General features: G+C 59.8%; 5 protein-coding genes across 5 annotated transcripts; 3 read left to right on the forward strand and 2 right to left on the reverse strand.

Annotated features, from left to right (window-relative positions):
* Positions 1–1,597: 1,597 nt before the first annotated feature.
* Positions 1,598–1,897, forward strand: BXZ73DRAFT_100657 (uncharacterized protein; the record flags this gene model as incomplete). Its single annotated transcript, XM_048014638.1, has 1 exon — positions 1,598–1,897. The coding sequence occupies one exon, from the start codon at positions 1,598–1,600 to the stop codon at positions 1,895–1,897; it is 300 nt and encodes a 99-aa protein (XP_047878580.1).
* A 1,859-nt stretch (positions 1,898–3,756) lies between these two features.
* Positions 3,757–7,353, forward strand: BXZ73DRAFT_100658 (uncharacterized protein; the record flags this gene model as incomplete). The annotated part of the gene is made up of 4 exons (XM_048014639.1): positions 3,757–3,799; positions 3,856–4,619; positions 4,870–5,410; positions 5,465–7,353. The coding sequence occupies 4 exons, from the start codon at positions 3,757–3,759 to the stop codon at positions 7,351–7,353; spliced, it is 3,237 nt and encodes a 1,078-aa protein (XP_047878581.1).
* A 254-nt stretch (positions 7,354–7,607) lies between these two features.
* On the reverse strand, positions 7,608–11,187 carry BXZ73DRAFT_45834 (glycoside hydrolase family 92 protein; the record flags this gene model as incomplete). The annotated part of the gene is made up of 21 exons (XM_048019582.1): positions 7,608–7,775; positions 7,844–8,046; positions 8,104–8,347; positions 8,408–8,536; positions 8,593–8,679; positions 8,729–8,797; positions 8,855–8,922; positions 8,981–9,111; positions 9,165–9,198; positions 9,258–9,314; positions 9,367–9,466; positions 9,518–9,579; positions 9,634–9,867; positions 9,919–9,969; positions 10,024–10,102; positions 10,154–10,358; positions 10,419–10,471; positions 10,519–10,686; positions 10,741–10,815; positions 10,869–10,927; positions 10,986–11,187. 21 exons carry the CDS (start codon positions 11,185–11,187, stop codon positions 7,608–7,610), a joined length of 2,478 nt encoding a protein of 825 aa, XP_047878582.1.
* A 742-nt stretch (positions 11,188–11,929) lies between these two features.
* On the reverse strand, positions 11,930–14,611 carry BXZ73DRAFT_100660 (P-loop containing nucleoside triphosphate hydrolase protein; the record flags this gene model as incomplete). Its single annotated transcript, XM_048014640.1, has 8 exons — positions 11,930–12,308; positions 12,395–12,593; positions 12,688–12,696; positions 12,757–12,990; positions 13,050–13,253; positions 13,323–13,350; positions 13,419–14,162; positions 14,225–14,611. 8 exons carry the CDS (start codon positions 14,609–14,611, stop codon positions 11,930–11,932), a joined length of 2,184 nt encoding a protein of 727 aa, XP_047878583.1.
* Positions 14,612–16,386: 1,775 nt separating this feature from the next.
* On the forward strand, positions 16,387–18,743 carry BXZ73DRAFT_45774 (MFS general substrate transporter; the record flags this gene model as incomplete). Its single annotated transcript, XM_048019567.1, has 15 exons — positions 16,387–16,624; positions 16,675–16,742; positions 16,799–16,813; positions 16,870–16,947; positions 16,999–17,042; positions 17,097–17,171; positions 17,225–17,378; positions 17,430–17,478; positions 17,531–17,602; positions 17,655–17,774; positions 17,837–17,861; positions 18,001–18,059; positions 18,110–18,302; positions 18,365–18,498; positions 18,556–18,743. 15 exons carry the CDS (start codon positions 16,387–16,389, stop codon positions 18,741–18,743), a joined length of 1,512 nt encoding a protein of 503 aa, XP_047878584.1.
* Between the last annotated feature and the right edge of the window lie 836 nt (positions 18,744–19,579).

The raw sequence follows: 19,579 nt of genomic DNA on the forward strand, positions 1-19,579 counted from the left end.
CGTCGTGTTGTACCGTTCGCGGGCCTCCTCCACGCCGGCCCGAGAGTAGGCTTCTAGCTCCATGGGCAATTGATCGGGTTCACGATCGGCGCGGGGACGAGGACTGAACGGGACTGCTCCACAATGTGAGGTCCGGCAGGGAAACCGAGATTGTTAGCCAGGTGGAAGAGGGAGCTACAAGGGAAGAGCACGTACAACGGGGACGTTCGCCGCCGCGAGCACCAGCGTGAGCTCAATCGCAACGTGCACGAGTATGTTGCATTACTCAGACGCTTCGGGTTTGTCACATCCAGGTAAAGGCCCACCCCTGCGTGTATAAAGCGGCAACGCGTCGAACCTTCTGCAAAGGCTGATATGAGCACGTACCGACGCCGAAGTCCCAGCTGTCTGCGACGTGCGCGCGCTGCGGGGACGTGCTGGAGAAGAGGATGACTTTCGCTGCTGGCCCCAGAAAACCGCCCTTGTGCGCGCTCGCGGTGTCGAAGGCAACGAACGGCGCAGGCAGGAAAAATATGAACAAAGAGTTATGCAGTAGGACAGGAAAATCACCTTATAAATGAGCGGCGGCACGTGGGTTCCGTTCACCGTGTCCTCGGGAAGAAAGAGCTTGAGATGCCCATCAAGAGCCGAGGCCGCCGAGCGCGGCAGACTGTCGAGGGTGGTGAAGGAGGGACGAGAAATACACCAAGGGGATCTGAGAGTCAACCGGGGCCCAGGAGGGGATCAGCACTGCGGAGGGCGACGTCATGGGCGGCTGGGGGTGCGCACCTTGTTGTACTTGAAGACCTGACCGTCGAAGAGGCGAGGAGGGTTAGGATGACGAGGACGACTGAGGATGGTTCGCTGGCAGTACCAAGCGCTGGCGTTGACGCGACGCGCGTCGGTTCCCACGCGTCTGGTGCTGCCAGCACGTGCCACTGCCAGCGTGTCCTTCCCTTCGTCATTCCACGTGTCCGCCCTCCCTTGTCTTCTCGCCCGCTCTCCCTCTTCCCCAGCCTCAGCTACGCCGCCAGAGGCATTCCGCGGCGGCGTTCGCATCTTCGCGCATCATGGCCGCGGACAACGAATTCGCCTGTCATCTGTTCACCACCCTGACCCCGCGCTCGAGCCAGCCGGTGTCACCCCTTCCTCACGTCTTGGTGAGTTCTTCGCTCCCTTCCTCCCTAGGACCAGCCCAACGCCCGCATCTGCACCCACGTCTGACCCGACAAAGCCAGTGTGTCAGCGTCTCAGCATCAGCCCGAGCCCGACCGGGCAAGAAGGCAGCGCCGCCCTTCGCAGTCATCTACCACCAACTGCTTGTGTTGCGGGGGCTGTCTGTGGACGCGGATCTTCTCCCGGAGAGAACGAAGGTGGGTGCATTCATTTTCTGCAAGCATCGCGCCCACCTGAATATCCATGACAATTCTTACACGCCAGCCTCGCCCATTTCGCCCTTCTCTGCCTCGCCCCTGTCTGCGTCAACTGTCTCGCCCACTTCTCGCCCTTGCCCGTGTCACCTTTGGCAGTCTCAATCTTGCGCTTGTTGTCCTCGCCTGTGTCGCCCGCGTCAAGTGAACCATCTCGCCCACCGCTTCGCCGAACTCGCTCGCTTCACATGTCGCCCTCCTCTGCTGTGGCATTGCGGTCCTTGGCGTTGCTCACCACCACCATCTCCGCCTCCGCCTCCTTCTGGCCCTCCACATGGCCCTCCGACCTCGTCCACGTCCTCCTCCGCCTCGTCCCGGCCCTCGTCCCGACCTTCCGCCTCTTCCCTCCAGCCCTCCGCGTCACCCGCCTCCGTGAGCGTCGCCCTCCTCCTGTTGCCCTACTCCACGATGCCCTTATCCGCGTCCGCGCTGCCCTCTCCCTTGCCCATCTCATCTCGGCTCTCCACCTCGCCCTTCTCCGCCCATGACGTCTGCGTGCGTTGCCAGGTGCCTACCTCCGCCAGCCTCCGTGTCGCCCACCTCTGTCCGCATCACCCACATCTGTCCGCGTCGCCCACCTGCGCTCGTGCAGCCCCCGTCCACGTCTGCCCCCATCGCCTGCCGATCTCCTTCGCCTCGCCCTCCTCCACCCACGCCCGCGTCGTCCCAGCCTCGACCTCGACCTCCTCCGCGCCACCCTCTCCCTTCACCCGCTACGTGTCGCCCGGCTCCGCGTGTGTTGCTCCCATCCGCGCGCGTTGACTTCAACCTCCTCCCGACCCTTAGCATCACCCGCCCCGTGCACCTCGCTCACGGATCTCATGTGACTGCATGTCTGTATGCACCGTGCCCACTTTGCTGTTTGTAACTGGTGGTCTTTACCTCGTAGTGCAACAAATATACACCTATTTTCTCATTATTTACAACTGTGTGATCTATGGAGTGCGATACCAGCCACTGATTGAGTAATCTACAGTTCTTCCTGATGTGTTAGATGAGGTCAGATGTCAGACTGTCAGATTGGTGTCAGACAAGGGTCAGACTGTCAGACAGCCCAAAAGTCTGACAGTCCGACCCATCTGACGCGTGCAGAATTACTGATGCCGGCTCAGCGTGCTCCCACAATGTCGTAGTAGCTGTAGTTGTATAGTGAATTTATTTGAGCCAGTATTCAATCTGGCTTCTACTGAACTCTGAGTGCGACCACAATCTGCTGAGCAGCCCACCCGATCCCGCCCCTTCCACAATCATTTGCTTGCAATCCGGTCAATCCCTCAGCAGCCCGGCCAGCGATTGACATCCTTGCACGAGTGTGCACTCCGCCCAAGTGCACAGAACCTTGCCAAGGACATCGTGCCCCCGGAATCACTTGGGTGGCGTACGAGGGCACGCAGGCGGGCCAAGTGCCCACCATCAAACCAACACCTCGGGCATAGACATGTGTTCTGGCCAGGTAAATCCGTGGGAATTTGAAGTAAAATGTGTCATTCTGCTAGCATGTCCAATCGCCGTTATATCCGTGTGACAGTTATACTATCTCAGGCATGCCGCATGCATTTCCCGTGCGGAGAAAGGCAGCCTTCCCCTTTGCTGCCCGCCCAGGGGACATGCCAGGGAAATGCTACCTTTCCCTTGCATGTCAATGGCATTTCTTCTCGGAATTGCACAGCTCACGTGCATATGTTGAGCACCGTGGGGCAGCAGGACGTGCATATTGTCGTTTTTGGTGTGCACCGTTGCTGTGTGCCCCGTGCTAACCTTGGCAACCACCACACCTGAATTTGACATGCAAGGGAAAGGTAGCATTTCCCTGGCATGTCCCCTGGACGGGCAGCAAAGGGGAAGGCTGCCTTTCTCTGCATGGGAAATGCATGCGGCAGGCCTGAGATAGTATAACTGTCACACGGATATAACGGCGATTGGACATGCTAGCAGAATGACACATTTTACTTCAAATTCCCATGGATTTACCTGTCCAGAACATATGTCTATGCCCGAGGTGCAATCCCTTGCTGAAATTGCGTGCGCACGGCGTAGCATTGCGTGGGATTGGCGCCGCTTGCGCAGAATTGGGGTGGATTGTAATCCGTGAGTTGCGCAGGGATCCTGCGCCACAGAATGGACGGATTGGCCGGATTGAGCACACTTACGTGCGCGCGCGCGCGCACGCACGACTGATGAGATTTTGCTGATGTCAACGCGTTCCGATGGCCGGGGCAGTGCACGTGATCGTGACTGCAGTGGCCGCGATCAGGCCCATATCCCGGCCTGCCCGCTCACCCTCTTGCCACCGTCTCTTGTCTCTTCGCCACCGTCGTTGTCGCCGTCGTCGCACTCCGGCCCCGCGATGTCCTCCGGCGACAGGTCGCTGAGGATCGCTTGCAGGCTCGGTGCGTCCCCCTTCAGGCCGCCCCTGACGCCCATCTGCTAATCTATCGGGCTGCAGTCTGTGCCGACCAATGGCTCGTCACCCACGTCGACCCCGACTGGTCCATCCTCGACCTCAAGCACTTCCTCCTCCAGAAGTTCTCCGGCTCACCCAACGATGACCGCGCCTCTCGCGTCCCCCCACCTTCTCGCACCGCCCGCCGTCGCTCCCTCTCCCCCATCACTTTCGCCAACCCCGCCCCGCAGCGCAAGGCCGTGACCTCCTCGAGCTCTGACGAGTCGGACGAGCACTCGGACCTCTCGGACGGCCTCGAGGATGCCGGCGACGACGTCGACATCTCCAAGTCGCTCGCCGATGCGCACCGCTACAAGTACACCGCCCAGCGGCCATCCACGTCGTCCACATCAGATGTCGCGAGCCAACCACCGCAAGACCCGAGGCTCGACGCCCACGCGTACCTCCTCCTCTCCTTCTCGACTACCCAGCTGCTCGAGGACCGCTTCTCGCTCGCGTGGTATGGTGTCTCGCCGAACGAGCTCCTCGAACTCCACCCGCAGTCGGTCTCCTTCGCATCGCTCTCGCGCGGTTCCCTCGACGCATACATCGTCCCGTACTTCGCCGTGCGCGTCTGGGCCCTCCGGATCGTGGGCCACAAGATCGATGCGACGCGGACGATGCTCACAAAGTCGAGACGAGACGACAATGGGACTGGGGAAAGCACGAGCTCCCGGGAGAAGGGCAAGAGGAAGGTTGCGCTCGAATGGAAGGAGCGGTGGGCGGTCATCCACCAGGGCCTCTTCTCCTTATGCAAGGATCGCCATGTGAGTTATTATTTGTGTCTCCTGCACCCGAATGGCGCGAGAACATTGGCCTCCTCCTTCCAAACCCCGCGTCGGCCTCGGTACCGCGACTATATGCACATATATGCGTGGTGCCTATGGTCGTACGTGCGACTATGCGTGCAATGTTGCCCATGGTTGCATGACCGCAGCCGCTCGGCCCTGAGAAGGAGGGGGCACAAGCTCAAGCGTGCCCCCATTGCTATCGCTCGATTACTTACACGCTTTCCAGGATCGCAGTCCAGCTTTCTGCGCGCCGTTGTCCTCCCTTGAGTCCATCCGCGACAACACGACTTTCAGCATCCCGCACCATGCCCGGAGGCATCGCCACAAGATGTCAAAGTCTGCGTCGACCAATGTCCTGTCGCTCAAATTCAAAGCGGCTTCGCGAGGACGCCACCGACTGTTCTCCGACGATGTTTCGGGCTTTATTTCGGAAAGAAGGTCGTCCGAACCTCAAGTGACCCCTTTAACCCCCACTCATTCACCGACGCTGTCTGCTGGGCAAGGTGGATGGTGGCGAAGAGGTTCAAGAGACGTTACGGCCGCGCTCAGCCTCGGTTTGACGTCGTCGGCCAGCGTTCTCGTCGGAGCAGGAAACGGCACCAGTTTCGCCGATGCATGGGACTCGATCGCGCGACGAGGGGGTCGAGCAGGAACCGACGAGCAGGAGGGGTCTGGGCATAGAAAGGAGGGCAGCAAAGAGAAGTTGAAGGACAAGGATGACGATGCGGACACGGTATGGGTCATCCTTGATATGTTGGACGAATCAGGTGAGTTATCTCCACTCCGACCGTCAACCGTCCTCTCACCCCGTCCCCCGCAAGCAACTTCGAACATCCTACGCGTTCTCCATCGCCACGCGTCTCCAACGTGCCACTCTACTTTCCTCCCTAGTGATGCCACTAATACGGCGTCTTACTCGCCGGCACCATTACCTATCATATTCAGCTCTCGCTCCTCGACCCCCATCGTTGGGTCCACCGAACCTCCCCCCGACTACACTTTCCCGCCCTCTTCTCCATCGACCTCGTCTCATACCTTGGCGTCATCGGTCTCGTACCCTTGGCCGGCTGATGACAAGTTCGAGGATGCGCATGCGGACCCTCCTCCTCCTACCGTATCTACATCGTTCCCATCTGTGTCTGCCCCAGTGGACTACCCTGGATGGCGCCTCTCTGTTGTTCGTGCTGCGCGCCGCGCAGGGCTAGGCTCGGTCGGGCGCGCCATGCAACTGGTCATGTTCGGTGACGAAGACGATGATGCAGACGCCGAAGACAACGACACGAACGACGAACTCGCCATCGAATGGGCACGACGCAACAGCAGCGCCGACCCTTCCCCCATCGATCGCCCACCGCACAGCATGTCGACATTCTCTTCGCTCACTCCGCGACCTTCCATTGGATACAGCCCCGTCGACAGTCCGACGCCCCGCCCCAATGACCCCAGCACCATACGACCCTTCTTCCCCCGTCGGGCTTCGCACCCACTCGTCGACCTCTCCTCCGACCCGGGTACGGACCCGGAGTCTGATGGCAGCGAAGTGGAATGGGATGGGTGGATGGAACAAGTCATAGCGCAGCGCCACGAAGACGAGCTCGACGCCCGTGACCGCGCGCGGCTCGAAGCGTTCGCGTGCACCGACGCCGTCCCCGCGTCCCCTGGTTCCGCTCCGGTCTGGACTTCAGGCTGGACCACCCACTTCGGCGGTGGTGACGATAAGCAGTACTCCCACTCGACCTCAAGCGTGCCTGACCGCGACCCTGTCCCTATCTCTCTATGGTCGTCGCGCAAGGACAGCGACCCCGACCTGGACACGGAGGACTCGTCGACGCACAGCTCCGACTTCAACGCACGCGGGGACCACTCCCGGCGCACCGTTTCCGGCGGGCTTTCCATGCACTCGGAGCACTCGAGCGGGAGCAGCACGCGCGGGCGGCATGCGAGAACACAGGCCTCTGGGTCCGGGCACGCGCGCACGCTCTCAAGCTACTCCTCCGTCGACTCCCTCCTCCGGCGCACGATGCGCACGAACATGCAGGGCCTCGGCAACACCGCCCGCCAGGCGTCCATCCACGCCCTCTTCCCTTCCGCGTCCGAGGCCAGCTTGCCCCCGCTCCCCGGTTCCCCTCCCGTTCCCATACCCATGTCAGCGGTCGCGAGTAAGGGTCGCGCGTCGAGGTCGCCCGAGCGCTCGTCTCCGTCGCCCCCGCCGTACCTCACGCGCCCCTCAATGGGGAGCATGCACAGCTGCGGCTCCGCCCGCTCGCGTCCTCTCTCGCCACTCTCGACGCAGCTGCGCGACACTGGCATGCACGAGGACGAGGACGAAGACGAGGACAGAGGCGAAGACGGGAGTGAGGACTACGGCGACGTCGACGACGTCGAGGAAGGCGAGGACGCGGACGGGAGCGGGGAGCTCGTCGAGAGCGAGCTCGGGCACGTTCCGCTCGACCACGGCGTGCGCGCTCACCCGATCCCGCTCCCCGGCATGCGCATCGTGCCCATGGGCTACACGACGTTCCAGCATGCGTCGCTCTATGGCGCCGATGCCGGCGGCGAGGGCAGGAGCGGGGGCAGGGCGCAGGTGCACGCAGGGATCGCGCACGGGCAGACGATGCAGCGGCTTCCGATGGGCATGTCGCGCCCGGTGACGACGGTGACGAGCACGGTGAGCGTCGGGGCCGGGGCGCGGAAGGGCAAGAGGGGGTGAAGAGGGATGGTTCCGCCCCGCAATATGTGTGTACTAGTAGTGCAGCTAATCAGTGTAGGACGCTGCGCGCCGCCGCGCAGGTAATAGTTTCCCTATAGTTTCCCTGTTGTTGGAGGTGTATCTCAGATTCGCACGTGTAGCTCTAGCTGTGGATGGATCGGGATGTGTACAGTATCTTATTCTTTCTCGTCTTCGTACTTTTACATGCGTGCCAGATGCCCCCGGTGACCCTAAACCCCAGTCGATGCTCGCGCTCAGTCGTACCCACCAGTGGACAGGGAGGGCGGGAGAGCGTCGGCCGTGGCACCGCAGGGCACGGTGATGTCGTCCGTCAGCTCAAGCTCGATCAGTGAGCCCTTCTCGAACGCGTCCCACTCGACGAAGCAGTTCGACTTCCACGGCTTGCCGTCGATCGTCACGTTCTGTCCGCGGTCCGCGCAGTGAGACTCCTCTTCACGAATCCAGAATCAACAACGGTGGAGAGACGCACCTTGACAAAGACCTGCCCGCCCGTGCCGTCCTTGGGGTTCCCCTTGAACCCGTTCGCGCGGATCGTGGTCGTCGTGTTGAGCACCGGGTTTCGGAACGAGATCTCGGGGAAGTACGGAGACGAGAGCAGGACCTGGCGCGTCCCCGGGAGCGGGTACATCCCGGCGAGGTAAAACGCGACGTAGCTGCCCATCGCGCCCGAGTCTGCATGTGCGGCATGTCAGCTCCTGATGCAGCCTGAGCCTAAATGGGGGCACTGACCGTCGTTGCCGGGGAGCCCGTTCGTGGACGTATTGTAGAACTGGGCGATGACCTGGCGGGAGCGCTGGGTGCTGAGTCCGGGTTGGTTGGCGTAGTGGTACATGAACGGGATCTGCTGCGAGGGCTCGTCGGTGGAGTCGAAGTAGCCCTCATCGAAGATGAAGTCGAGACGGTCGGTGAAGGCCTTGGCGCCGCCTTGGAGCTCGATGAGCTTCGCGGTGTCGTGGGGCACGTATTGCGTGTACTAGAGACACGCTCGGAGTGAGCGGACGAGCCTGGAGAGAAAAGTACTCGGAATGCGTACGACGATGGGGGAGCCTTCGTAATAGCCGTCGTGGTTCTGGGCATTCAGGAAGCAGGTGGCGTGGAGGGGGTCGTGTATGCTACAGTGCCGAGGGTCTGTAAAGTTGAACTTGCCATTCGCGAAACGAGGCTGATGAAGGATGCGATTAAGCGGTTTGGCCGGAAAAGAGCTCCTTTGATCCATACCTGCATGAAGCCCACGATGTCGTCCCTCCCAGGGAACGTGGTGTTCTCGTTCCAAACGTTGTTGAAGTTCGCAGCGCGTGTGGCATACTGTTGAAGGGCGTTAGAGATAGTATAAAGCGCAAATGGTACATTCTACCTTCTTCCCGTCATCTGTCTTACCGAGAGCCTTCGCCACTTGCGAGATGGTAAAATCGTCGAAGGCGTACTGTAGGATGTCAGGGATCAGCCGCGCGTTCGGTGGTATCTAGCTGATGATGCCTACTTCGAGCGTCCGTGAGACCTGCTTTGAGTTGGTCCCACTCCGCTCCCAGACATCTTGTGGTATGTACCCTGTGTAGACGACGCATCGATGTTTGTACATCGGGATAATGTGATGCACGGTGCGAACCTTGAGACTTCCACATGTTTGCCTGCCGTCCTTGCAAGTCCCAGTTGGGAGGTTGTTGCTCAGCGTCGGCAAGAAGGGCATTGTAGAGCGCATCTGAAGGAACGCTCAGGGCGCCCGCCTGCTGCTGGAACCTATCCAAATGTGTTAGCGTCGTCGAACTCGAGCAGGCGTCGACTGGGCGCACTTGACTAAGAACTCTGATAAGATCGGATCCCCGTCTGCAGCAACCATGTGAGGTCAGTGAGTAGAAAGACCCATAACCAACAGCACCGCGTACTGCTGCCTCCTTGGATGAACTGCTTGACAGTAGCACCACGGCATTCGGGGAGCCATCCTGGGCGTCCCGATCAGCAGAACGTTTACTTTATGCACCGGGAGCCATATACCTTCGTGCTGCTGAATGTTGATCATCCCACGCACGATCCTAGCAAACGTAGCCGGGTCGTGCATACCCATGAAGGGGAAAAGGGTGCGATATGTGTCCCACTGCCGAGCGAGGTGAGCTTCGGCCCTGCAGATACTACACAGTGTGCTTACGTTGCAGTAGAACGAGTCGTAATACGGCTCCGTTGAGTTCCACAAGGGGTTCTCATCAGTGTCTGCACCACAGGCTCGTGAGTTCGCATAAGCATCCAACACAGCAGCAAACGTACAGTCGGCAGGCGAAAGATGCGTTCTGTAGGCAGAGCTGTAGAACAGGTCGACGATCTCAGGGTCGACGCCCTTGGTGTTGACTTGGAAGCGACCGAGCAGTTCGCTCCACTGAGCGCGTGAAGAGGCGCGGACTCCTTCGAAGTCAAAGTCCGGGATCTCTTGCTCAGCGTTTGCGCAAGCTTGGTCCGACGAGATGAACGAGACGCCAACTCTGACAAGGATGGTAGTGCGGCCTGCGATACAGTAGTCAGCATGAGATCCAGGTGTTCAGATATGTATCGTACCTCGCGGGGCACGCGCAAACGTGAACAGCGCTCCAAGCTCGTCGATGAAGCCTGCGAAAATATATCAGCAGGGAGGGCGCCAGTCTCGCCTAAAATACTGCTCACTCGTGTACAGCTGCGTGAGCGTCACAGTCTGCTTTACAGGGAAATTTGCCAGCCATGCCCCAAACTCGGTAGGAGCTCCCTGTGTGCTTAGATCAGTCACTTACTCCAGCAACAGAGGAGACTGGCGCACAAGGTTGTACCCATCGCCCTTGAAGTCGACGCAGGTGAAAGCACGATAGCGTCCAGGGCCGAACGAGCCTGCGAACGCCGCTCCACCGGTCACACGCGCGGTGTCTGGATCCAGGTCCATGACGGGGTCAGTGCTGCTCCTCTGTCCGTCGTTGGTGATGTCCACGACGATCCGAGGCGCTTTGGTGCCCTCGGGGAACGTGTACCTGGACATGCGCGTTCCCTCAGTTTGGAAACTCCGAACCGCTTGGCTGATATATGCGCACCTGTGCAGTGCCGCTCTGCGCGTCGAGGTCAATTCCACTCGGATGCCAGTCGACTGCGAGGGTCAGCGTCTCGAGAGAGCATTGCAGTCTAGCAACTTACGAGGTTCGAGGCGAAGTATCCCGGCTCGGCTGCGTCGTCCGGAGTACCGTCCTCGAGAACTTTCCGCAGTGCCTTCCTTCCCGCAAGCGACGTCTGGCATTCCTCGAACGTGTTCCCCTTCCCGCAAGACGCGAACGGCCAGATTTTGAAGAGGGACAGAGGGACAGCCTACCCACGGCAGTCAGCACGCGGCGCGTTCGCCACGGACGGCCTACCACTCACTCCTCCAGTCCCATCATCGTGCAGTTGTGAAAAGCCCGTCGCGTTGAAGATGGGATTCGCGTCGTACCCCGCGTGCTATGCAGACTCGCCCTCAGCACATGCACATACCATGACGCCGCGCGACGTACATTCCCAGGTGAGTCGGTGTCCATCCCGACCTTCACCATTCCATGCGGAATTGTCGCCCCTGCCGCAGCAGACCATTTAAGCTCCAGCTGGGACTCGCGCGTGAGGGTAGAACGCACCGGGAAACACGTGTCCGCCATTCGTCGTCCCCACGAACAAGTTGACGCGGCTCGCCGCGTCCGCAACGAACGCGCCAGAGTCAGAGGATGGTTGCGCCACGCTCGCGGTAGACACGGCCGAGCTCGTGAGCGCGACCGAGGTCTCGAGCGCGCGCGCGAGCGCAGCGATGCTCGCACCCAACGCGAGTCGGTGGAGGCGCATTGCAGCAGTGGAGGTGGAGGCGGAGAGAGGGAGACCATGGGCGCACGATGCCGCGCGATATATGTGCACGGCAGCCGAGCCCCGCCCCCAGCCCACCTCCGTTCTCGCCCCTCGTCGCGAACCCGTCCCCCGCCTCTGCACGGCGCACGATCAGACGTGCGTGCAATGTGCGCTCGTGCCAGGGCCGGCGGCGTGGGGGACCCCCACATGACCGCGCGCACATGCGCGGCGGGCATTGCGGGGCGACACGTGCAGCGCGCGCGCACGTAGCAGCAAGGGCGGGGAAGGCGGCGAGGCCGTCCGCGCGAGCTTCTTTTCTGAAAGTGCACCACACGTGACCGTCGCGCCGCGCGATATCAGAAGCAGGCGGTCTGGCAGAAGGCGCGGGGTTAGGTCATTCAAGACAAGTCTGAGATGTCGCCCTTCCGAGTCAGCGGATGTTACGTACCGCCGTTCAATGATTGCGTCAAGAGACCATCCATCCATTGTTCGGACCATGAGGAGAAGGACGGTACTGGGAAATCAGCTACCAAGGTGGTAATCAAGAGCGGCGTTGGGGTCTTGCAACTCGGGGCGGCGCAAAGTCGGGAGAATGCGGCGGGTGCGTCAGAACAAAATGTATACAATTCCTCTTTACTCCAAGCTCTAGTGTACAGATTCCGAGTCTGTCTGATCTGATACAAATCGTGTTCGTTAGCGTCGTCTATTGATACATTATATGCCTGCACAACGCGTCAGCATCTCATGCAGTGAGGGCGAAGAGGAGCGGGACGATGACGCACGCGGTGTCAAATTGTTCCATGAGATCGAGTACCTGCTCGAGGTGTACGAACGCAAGCCGCTCTTGGCGCCCCTGCGCAAGCGCGCCCGCAGTTTTGACGATGTTCTTGATCTGCCGGCCGTTCACTTTCTTCTCGCCAAGCGAACGCAGGTCTTCAGCGGACAGGCCGCCGTAAGGAAGATCCGCGCCATTGACTCGCTTGAGGAACGCGAGCCAGATCTGCCGCTTCGCGTCGGGGGAGAGGTCGGCGTAGCGGAGGGAGACGTGGATACGGGACTGGAAAGCCTCGTCGAAGACGCGAACGCGGTTCGTGGTCAAGAACAGGATTCCGCGGAAGTACCTAGAGGTCGCGGAGAACGAGGGGGCAGAAAGGGTAATGCAGAGTTAGATGGGGCGAATAGAAAGCGACGACGATGGAAGACGCACTCTAGTTGGCGGAGGAAGACGGCAACCATCGCATTCCGCTCGAGATGCGCCAGCGTGCGCTCCTCGAGGAACACGTCCGCCTCGTCGATGAGCACGACCGCGCCCCAAATCGCGGAAACCTTGAGGATGGCGGTCAGGTGCGTATCCAGTGCATCGGCGTGGGTGCCGAGATCTGCCGCTCCCACCACATACAGCGGTTCTGTCGGACACCGGAGAGCACACACAAGGTCGAGGCGGAGGGTGCGAGCGTGCATCAGCAAAGGGCCAGCAGCTCCACCAAGGTGAGCACTCACTTCGCACATCTATATGTAGATAGTGAGATACATGAGCGAGCTATTCTCGGGTGGGTATGGGGCACGTACATTCCGACATGGCCTCCGCTGTGAGGCTCTTGCCCGTTCCAGGGTTGCCGAAGAGGTTGATCACGAGCCCGTGCCCCTTGCCGGCGACGAAGTCGTCGAACTTCTTCGCTGAGCCGGCGTTGTGGCTCTCGACGAGAGTCTTCAAGACTTGCTTATGCTTTGCCGGGATGACAAGTTGCTTAAAGGCCTCGTCATTCCACTCGAACGACTCTACGCGCTCAACAATGAACTCGACTGCAGAAAGTAGTGCATAAGCAAAGCGAGCGAAGATCATGAGAGAAGGCATTACTCACACCACTGCTTATCTGCGAAGCTGAACCCATACACGATTGGCGACGTCAGGAAGAGCTCGTCGTCCGTGAGCTCGCGCGTCTCGACGTCGTCCTTCGGAGCGCCGCCCGCCGCGCGCGCAGCGTGTCTGTCGATCTCCTGCCCAGCTATGTTTTTCGATACCCGCGGGAGCATGGGATAGTTCGGCACTGTGTCCGCGAATGTCTCTGTGGGAGCGCACCGGCCCGTCAGCCCTTGGTGCCTCGCAGCACGAATAGAATCTGAATCCTACGCACTTCGATCTATCATTATCCGTGAGTTGACCTGCGAAGCACCAGGGTCAGTTCGGGCGCTTTGGACGACGAAAAGCGACCGAATGAGAGGAGACTCACACTGTACTTGACGTGGCTCATCTCCTTAAACCTGAACGCGAGCCCGCGATACGCGACATGATGCATCCCGCCCGCCAACGTCGCCCACTTGCGCCCGCGCTCGATCAAGCGCGTCCTCAGACCCGAGACGCCGCCCGGGCCTGGGTAGTACTTGACAGGGTACGCGAGTAGGCTCGAGATCTTCTTCGTGCCCTTGAAGCGCTGGATGTCGAGGACGCGTCCGAGTCCCGCGTAGCCGAACGTCGACTTGTGCGCCGTGCTTGAGCCTGTTGTAGGGTTGAGGTCGTCCGCGGGGGCACCAATGTCGACCTCGACGTACTCGACGACGAGGCGCCAGAAGTACTGCATCTGCTGCTCGGTGGAGCCCTTGGAAGTCAGAAGCCCCGTTGGGTCGTAAGCGGCGGATACGGCTGCCTGGTTGTCGGCCTTCTGACACAGCTCTGAATGCACGAGGCGTACACAGCGCGGCTCGGAGGTGATCGGGCACAACGTGTAGAGGACCGTCTTCCCGGGGACGAAGAGTGACCATAGCAGATCAAACGTGATCTCGTCATGTTGGAGGAGCGAGGCGAGACTGTCGAGGGTGGTGCCGTACGTCTCGCGCAGGTAACCGAGAAGGTGGGCGAGATGCTTGTGTTTGCGTACCAGGGGGGAATCCTCGGGCTCGCTCGGAATCTTCGCTTCCAGCTCCTCCGCATGCGTCTGGAGTTCCGGCACCCAAGCGAGCAACGTGTGCGGATCGATCTGCAGGAAGATTGGGTTTTAGCGTTTGGGGCGGCGTGAGGGCCGCGAACGGATGAACGCACTCGAAGCGGCTTGGCCGTCCATGAGATACCTTGCACGTGGCCTATGACATCTTGCCCGACATCAACCAGCTCGGGGCTATTGATCTGAAGCACAGTGGTGACGTTGAACGTGTTCATCTTGCCGTCTTGGGAGTGGTTGAACTTGCGGATGATGGAGAACGCGTAGACGTTGTACTTGGTCGCGTCGTTCTTCGCCATCGACCCGTCTTCCGAGGCAGGAGGGGCAGGGCGGATCATCCACTGGTTCTTGAACATATCGTGGATCTCGTGGAGGTACTTGATCTCGAGCAGGCTGCCTGGGGGTCCCTCCGGCACGACCTCCTCCACCTCGGGGGTGTTGTCCTTCGTGGGGTCGAACTCGACCATCTCACCTGCTTGGGCGGGCATCGCGAAGCCAGGGCCATCATCATGAGGAGGAATGAGCCCGGCTAACGGACTCACATGAGCATCGGAGAGCCGACTAGGATGGTAGGGGTGCGAGAGAAGGCGCAAGAAACTCACCCTGGATCCGCCCGCGATGTCTCCCTCTCATGGCTTGCAAAATTTCTACCGGGACCGGGGGAGGAACTTGTGGCGATGGTATGGTGGTGGGCGGTGGCTGAGAAGCTTGGGTTGAGGATGAGGACGCGCGTCGCCTGGCAGGTGACTTTATGAAGGCTTGGGGATCCTAGGATGATAAATGAGTGCCGCGTGCCTGGTCAGGGTGGTGGCAAGGGGCCCAGGTGGCGACACGCGCGTCTGGTGTAAATGCAGCGCGGTGCCGCCGGGCAGCAGTCCGCGTCGGTGCGGAGATAAACTGAGATGCCCGGACCGCGCAGTCTACAGCAGCCAGGATAGGCAGGACGTCTGAACACCAAGGACGCGCGCAACACGGATCAGGGCCTCTATATGAGAGATGCCTGATGTGCATCCATCTTGCCTGACTCGAATGACTCACTATATGCGTAGGCCAGAGCCCCCCACAGCAGTTGCAGGGTCCGCAGTTGTTGGGATTCCAGGCGTTTGGATGGTCGTGTACAACGAGTGCCGGTCCCGCTCGCAGGGCCCACGGGGATGCCGCTCAATAACTCGTGAAGGCCAGATGGAAGGAAGAGAGAAGGTGGACGAGGAATGTGGGGGTAGGGAGGAGGAGGAGGAGGCGGAGTGGTACGCCGCGCGCGAGTAGTGTGCAGTATGTCCCACGCCCGTCGGGACGGAGGGGGCGGACCGGACGGCGGTGGTGCGAACGGTTAGCTGGGGAATTTATCGGAGATCCAACTCCAACCGATCTCGCCTCCTGCCATCATGACTTCTGTCCACTTGGGTACGTGCCCAGCTAACTCTATCACCATCGCAACATCTTGTAAATTAAAGGCACAACAGTCCTTCATTCTACACAGTGAAGTCGCCCTCTACTGGTACCAACGTATGAGGTCTTGTCAACGTCCTCGGTGACGCTTCCAGACAGCTGAGCGAGAACAGCTGCTGGATATACCGAGACCAACATCCATAGTGTCCGTCTACAGTCACGGGATCCCACTATGCCCACGCCCTCGATGTTCTCCGACGCGCTTAGCCTTATCAGCTCTGCTCCAAATTCATCTGGCACCCATACAATGTAAGCCACACAATAAACCTCTACCATAGTGTCACTGTCGACCTTTTCGCAGCACACCCTACGTACCCTTCTCAACTCATCGCAACCGGCTCCCGTCACTCCATCAACCCTTGTCCGCCGCTCAGGCCTCATGTCCTTCGCATGAGAACATCTCCGCGGGGCGTGTCCCCCTCCTGCCCAACACGGTGCATACCCCTCATCCAAAATACCCAATCCACTTTTACGCGGCTCGTTCCCACCGCGCTCTCCGGCGTGTGGTGTAGGATGTGGGTGCTGATAATCTGTCGCCCTTCCATATCGCGTCCCAGGTCCCGGGTCCACCTCGTCTTCAGCCCGGGTCCCACCTGCCGGGGCGCTCGGCTGCGGATGGCGTGAGTGTGGCTGGCAAGTGCGGACCCCCGCTCGCGGGCCATGAGAGGCACGGCCTATAAAGATGGCCTGCGCCGTCTAACAAGCGGCCGTGTCCCAGCCTCCAGGCACCGACGACGAGCAACACCTTCGCCCGGGGTCCTTAACTACTCGACACCTAGGACCGCACGTATCACTGACGACGACGAACGCGAGCATGTCCGAGAAGGGAAGCGAGACGCGAGTGGACGGCAGTGTGGAGAAGGGGTCGTCTATCGAGGAGAAGGTCGTGCCCGTGGAGGGGACGCTGGCGTATGGAGGCGACGACCAGCTTCCGCCGCCGCCGACGCTCACGGCAGAGCAGGAGAGGAAGTTGTGGCTCAAGATCGACATGCGCCTCATGCCCATTCTGACTCTCATGTACCTTTGCTCGTTCTTGGACCGCGGCAATATCGGTCAGTGTGCGTCCCCGTTTAACCTACTGCGCCCTAAACGGGTCCGACAGGGAACGCGAAGCTGCAGGGTTTGACGACCCAGCTCGATCTCACGGGGAACAAGTACAATATCGCTCTGGTGAGATCACTGCCGACTCCATGCGTTTAATTTCAGCTGATCGGTATATCCCCTAGACAATGTACTTCATCGTGCGTATCTCTCTATTTTCCTGAATCGTTATCGCTGATGTTGAGATATTTTGTAGCCGTATTGCCTTTGTGAGTGCCCTGCAAATTTGGTCCTCAAGAAATTCCGACCTTCAAAATGGCTTCCCTTCATTACCGTGCGTTCGCCATTTGTTGTGAGCTGATCAAGCGCTCACGGTTCTTGGCAGCTCGTCTGGGGCCTCGTGATGACGCTTATGGGTCTCGTCAAGAAGTAAGTCTTTGTCTCATACATCGGCACAGAACTTCATGCACTTCGTTTTGGAAGCTACCCTCAACTCGTGGGCGCCCGTATCTGTTTGGGAGTGGCAGAAGCCGGCCTCTTTCCGGGGGTCGTCTACTAGTACGTACAGTGACGTTTCCCCATCGGACGAGGCGTCTCACGGGGCCTTCCAGTCTTTCTCTGTGGTACCCTCGCCATATGCTCCAGTTCCGCGTCGGTCTCTTCTTCGGGGGTGCGACAGTCGCGGGAGCATTCTCAGGACTTCTGGCATTCGGCATCTCTTTCATGTCTGGAAGGGCCGGTCTGCTCGGGTGGTCATGGATCTTTGTGCGTGACAGCCCTCATTGTCCTTCCGTCTCTCTTACCTACCAATGATAGATCATCGAGGGTATGCTTACCTTTGTGGTTGGGATCCTCTCATTCTTCGGTAAGTATGACACCCTAGACCTCTCTCACGGACGCTTATCGGACATTCCCAGTTCTCGTCGACTTCCCGCACACTGCCCAGTTCCTCACCCCAGAAGAGCGCGCTTGGGTCGTTCATAGGAAGAGTACGTAAATCCGATGCCGGTACCGCCGCATACTGACGTGCTGTCGCGACAGAGTTCGACAACTCTTCGGTTGGAGAGGAGGAGCATTTCGAGATGCGCCATCTATGGGAAACACTCCTGGACTGGCAGGTCTGGATCCACGTCCTTGTGTATATGTCGGTCATCACGCCTGGTGAGTTCAATCAAGTGCCGTTTCCAGCAAACAGCTGACCAGGGTCTGACGCCTGGCCTCAGTATTCGGCATCTCTTTGTTCCTTCCGTGAGTTTAAGCCTTCGTGAAAAGTAGAGTCGTTACTCAGTCTACTTTTTATAAGGTCCATCATCAACGGGTGCGTCCATCGACCGAGTTGTGACACGTAAACCTTGTGTGTTGATCTGATTCTACTGACCCTTTTTAGCTTTGGGTTCAACCCAGCGATCTCCCAGCTACTCACGGTCCCGCCTTACGTCTTTGCCAGTACGTTGGTGTCCTCTCTCCGAAGTGCCGTCCGCTCATTTCCATCGCAGCGATTGTCTTAGTGGTCTGGGCGGTCTGGTCCGACCGGATCAAGAAGCGGTACCCGTTCGTCCTCGCCGGGCTCACCTTCTGCCTCGTCGGCTTCGCGATCAACATCGCGGACGTGAGCATCGGCGCCAAATACTTCGGTACCTTCCTCGTCGTCGCCGGCTCGTACGCGGCATTCCCGGGCGTCGTCGCCTGGTGCGTCTTCCCGTCCCCCTATTGCGCATGAGCACGCCGAGTACTGACTGGTATCGTCACAGGCTGGGCAACAACCTCGCAGGGCACTACAAGCGCGGGGTCGGGATGGCGCTCCAGATCGGAATCGGCAACTTCGGCGGCGCGATAGCGAGCAACATCTACCGCACGCAGGATGCGCCGCGCTACATCGTCGGCCGTACGTCCTTTTTTTCGGATCCTCGCGCGGTGGCTGACGGTGGTGCGCGGACGGCAGACGGGATCGAGCTGATGTTCGTGGGCATCGGGTTCGTCGCGGCGCCCGTCGCGGTGCTGGCGTACAAGCGCATCAACGCGAAGCGGGACGCGTCGGTGAAGGGGGCGAACGAGGACGGTGTGAAGTACACGGCCGAGGAGCTGCGGAGGATGGGTGACCGTGCGCCTGACTTCCGGTACACGCTTTGAGTCCTTTGAGGAGTGTATGTGGACGTCTTGGCCCGCAAGCTGTAAAGCAGCGTCCGATGAAATAATGTGTCTATTTTCGTGTGTGAGAAGCGCCAGGAAATGACGTCACTGTGAGATCGTGACTGTAGTCAGGTGACCGTGACTTGTCGCGTCTCCTGAAGCCGACGTCGAACAGGCGCCAATTCCCTTTCTTTCCCCCCACATGCACCTCTCCATCGCCCTCTCTGCCTCTCCTTCTCTTGCAATGGTCGTGTGCCCGCTATGTTACTCGTGGGTGATCCGGGAATATCTGCGGAAAAGGTGAGCAATAAATGACATATGTATGCAGAAGCCTGATTTACGTCTCGCTTTGGTTGCCAATAGCGGCTATATGCGTGCTAGTGGAGCAAGGAAGACCGCCTTCGAAGCTCCACCCGACCAGCTTCCTCCGCGCCCTGTGCGCCGACAGCAATGTAAGGGTACGGCTCTGTCCCTGCAGTGCTTCATACACAAATAAAGTGCGCCCATCCGTCCACCTCCGCATACAATCCTCTGATCACGCGCGGCGCACAGCGTCAGGCGAGCCCGCCGGGTGAGCACCACTGCGTATGGTCCCGCCGCTTCTGCCGCTTCTGGTCCTCCAGGCTGACGTCTCTGTTCTCCCGCCAACGGCCCGCCTCTCATCTCTGCCGCACCCCCGCCGCTCTCAACAAGTTCCCCATACTTACCACTCACTCATGTGCTGTCGCTCCGCACGGCTCATTCGGGCTCTGAGGCGGGTTTCTTTTCGGCCGCTGCTGCGTCTCTTTCGAGAGGTCTATATGGGCAAGGCTCGTGCCGAGGCGGAAATACCATCA

Source organism: Epithele typhae (genome assembly GCF_022376455.1).
Source record: "Epithele typhae strain CBS 203.58 chromosome Unknown BXZ73scaffold_19, whole genome shotgun sequence".
NCBI classification, from domain to species: Eukaryota; Fungi; Basidiomycota; class Agaricomycetes; order Polyporales; family Epitheliaceae; genus Epithele; species Epithele typhae.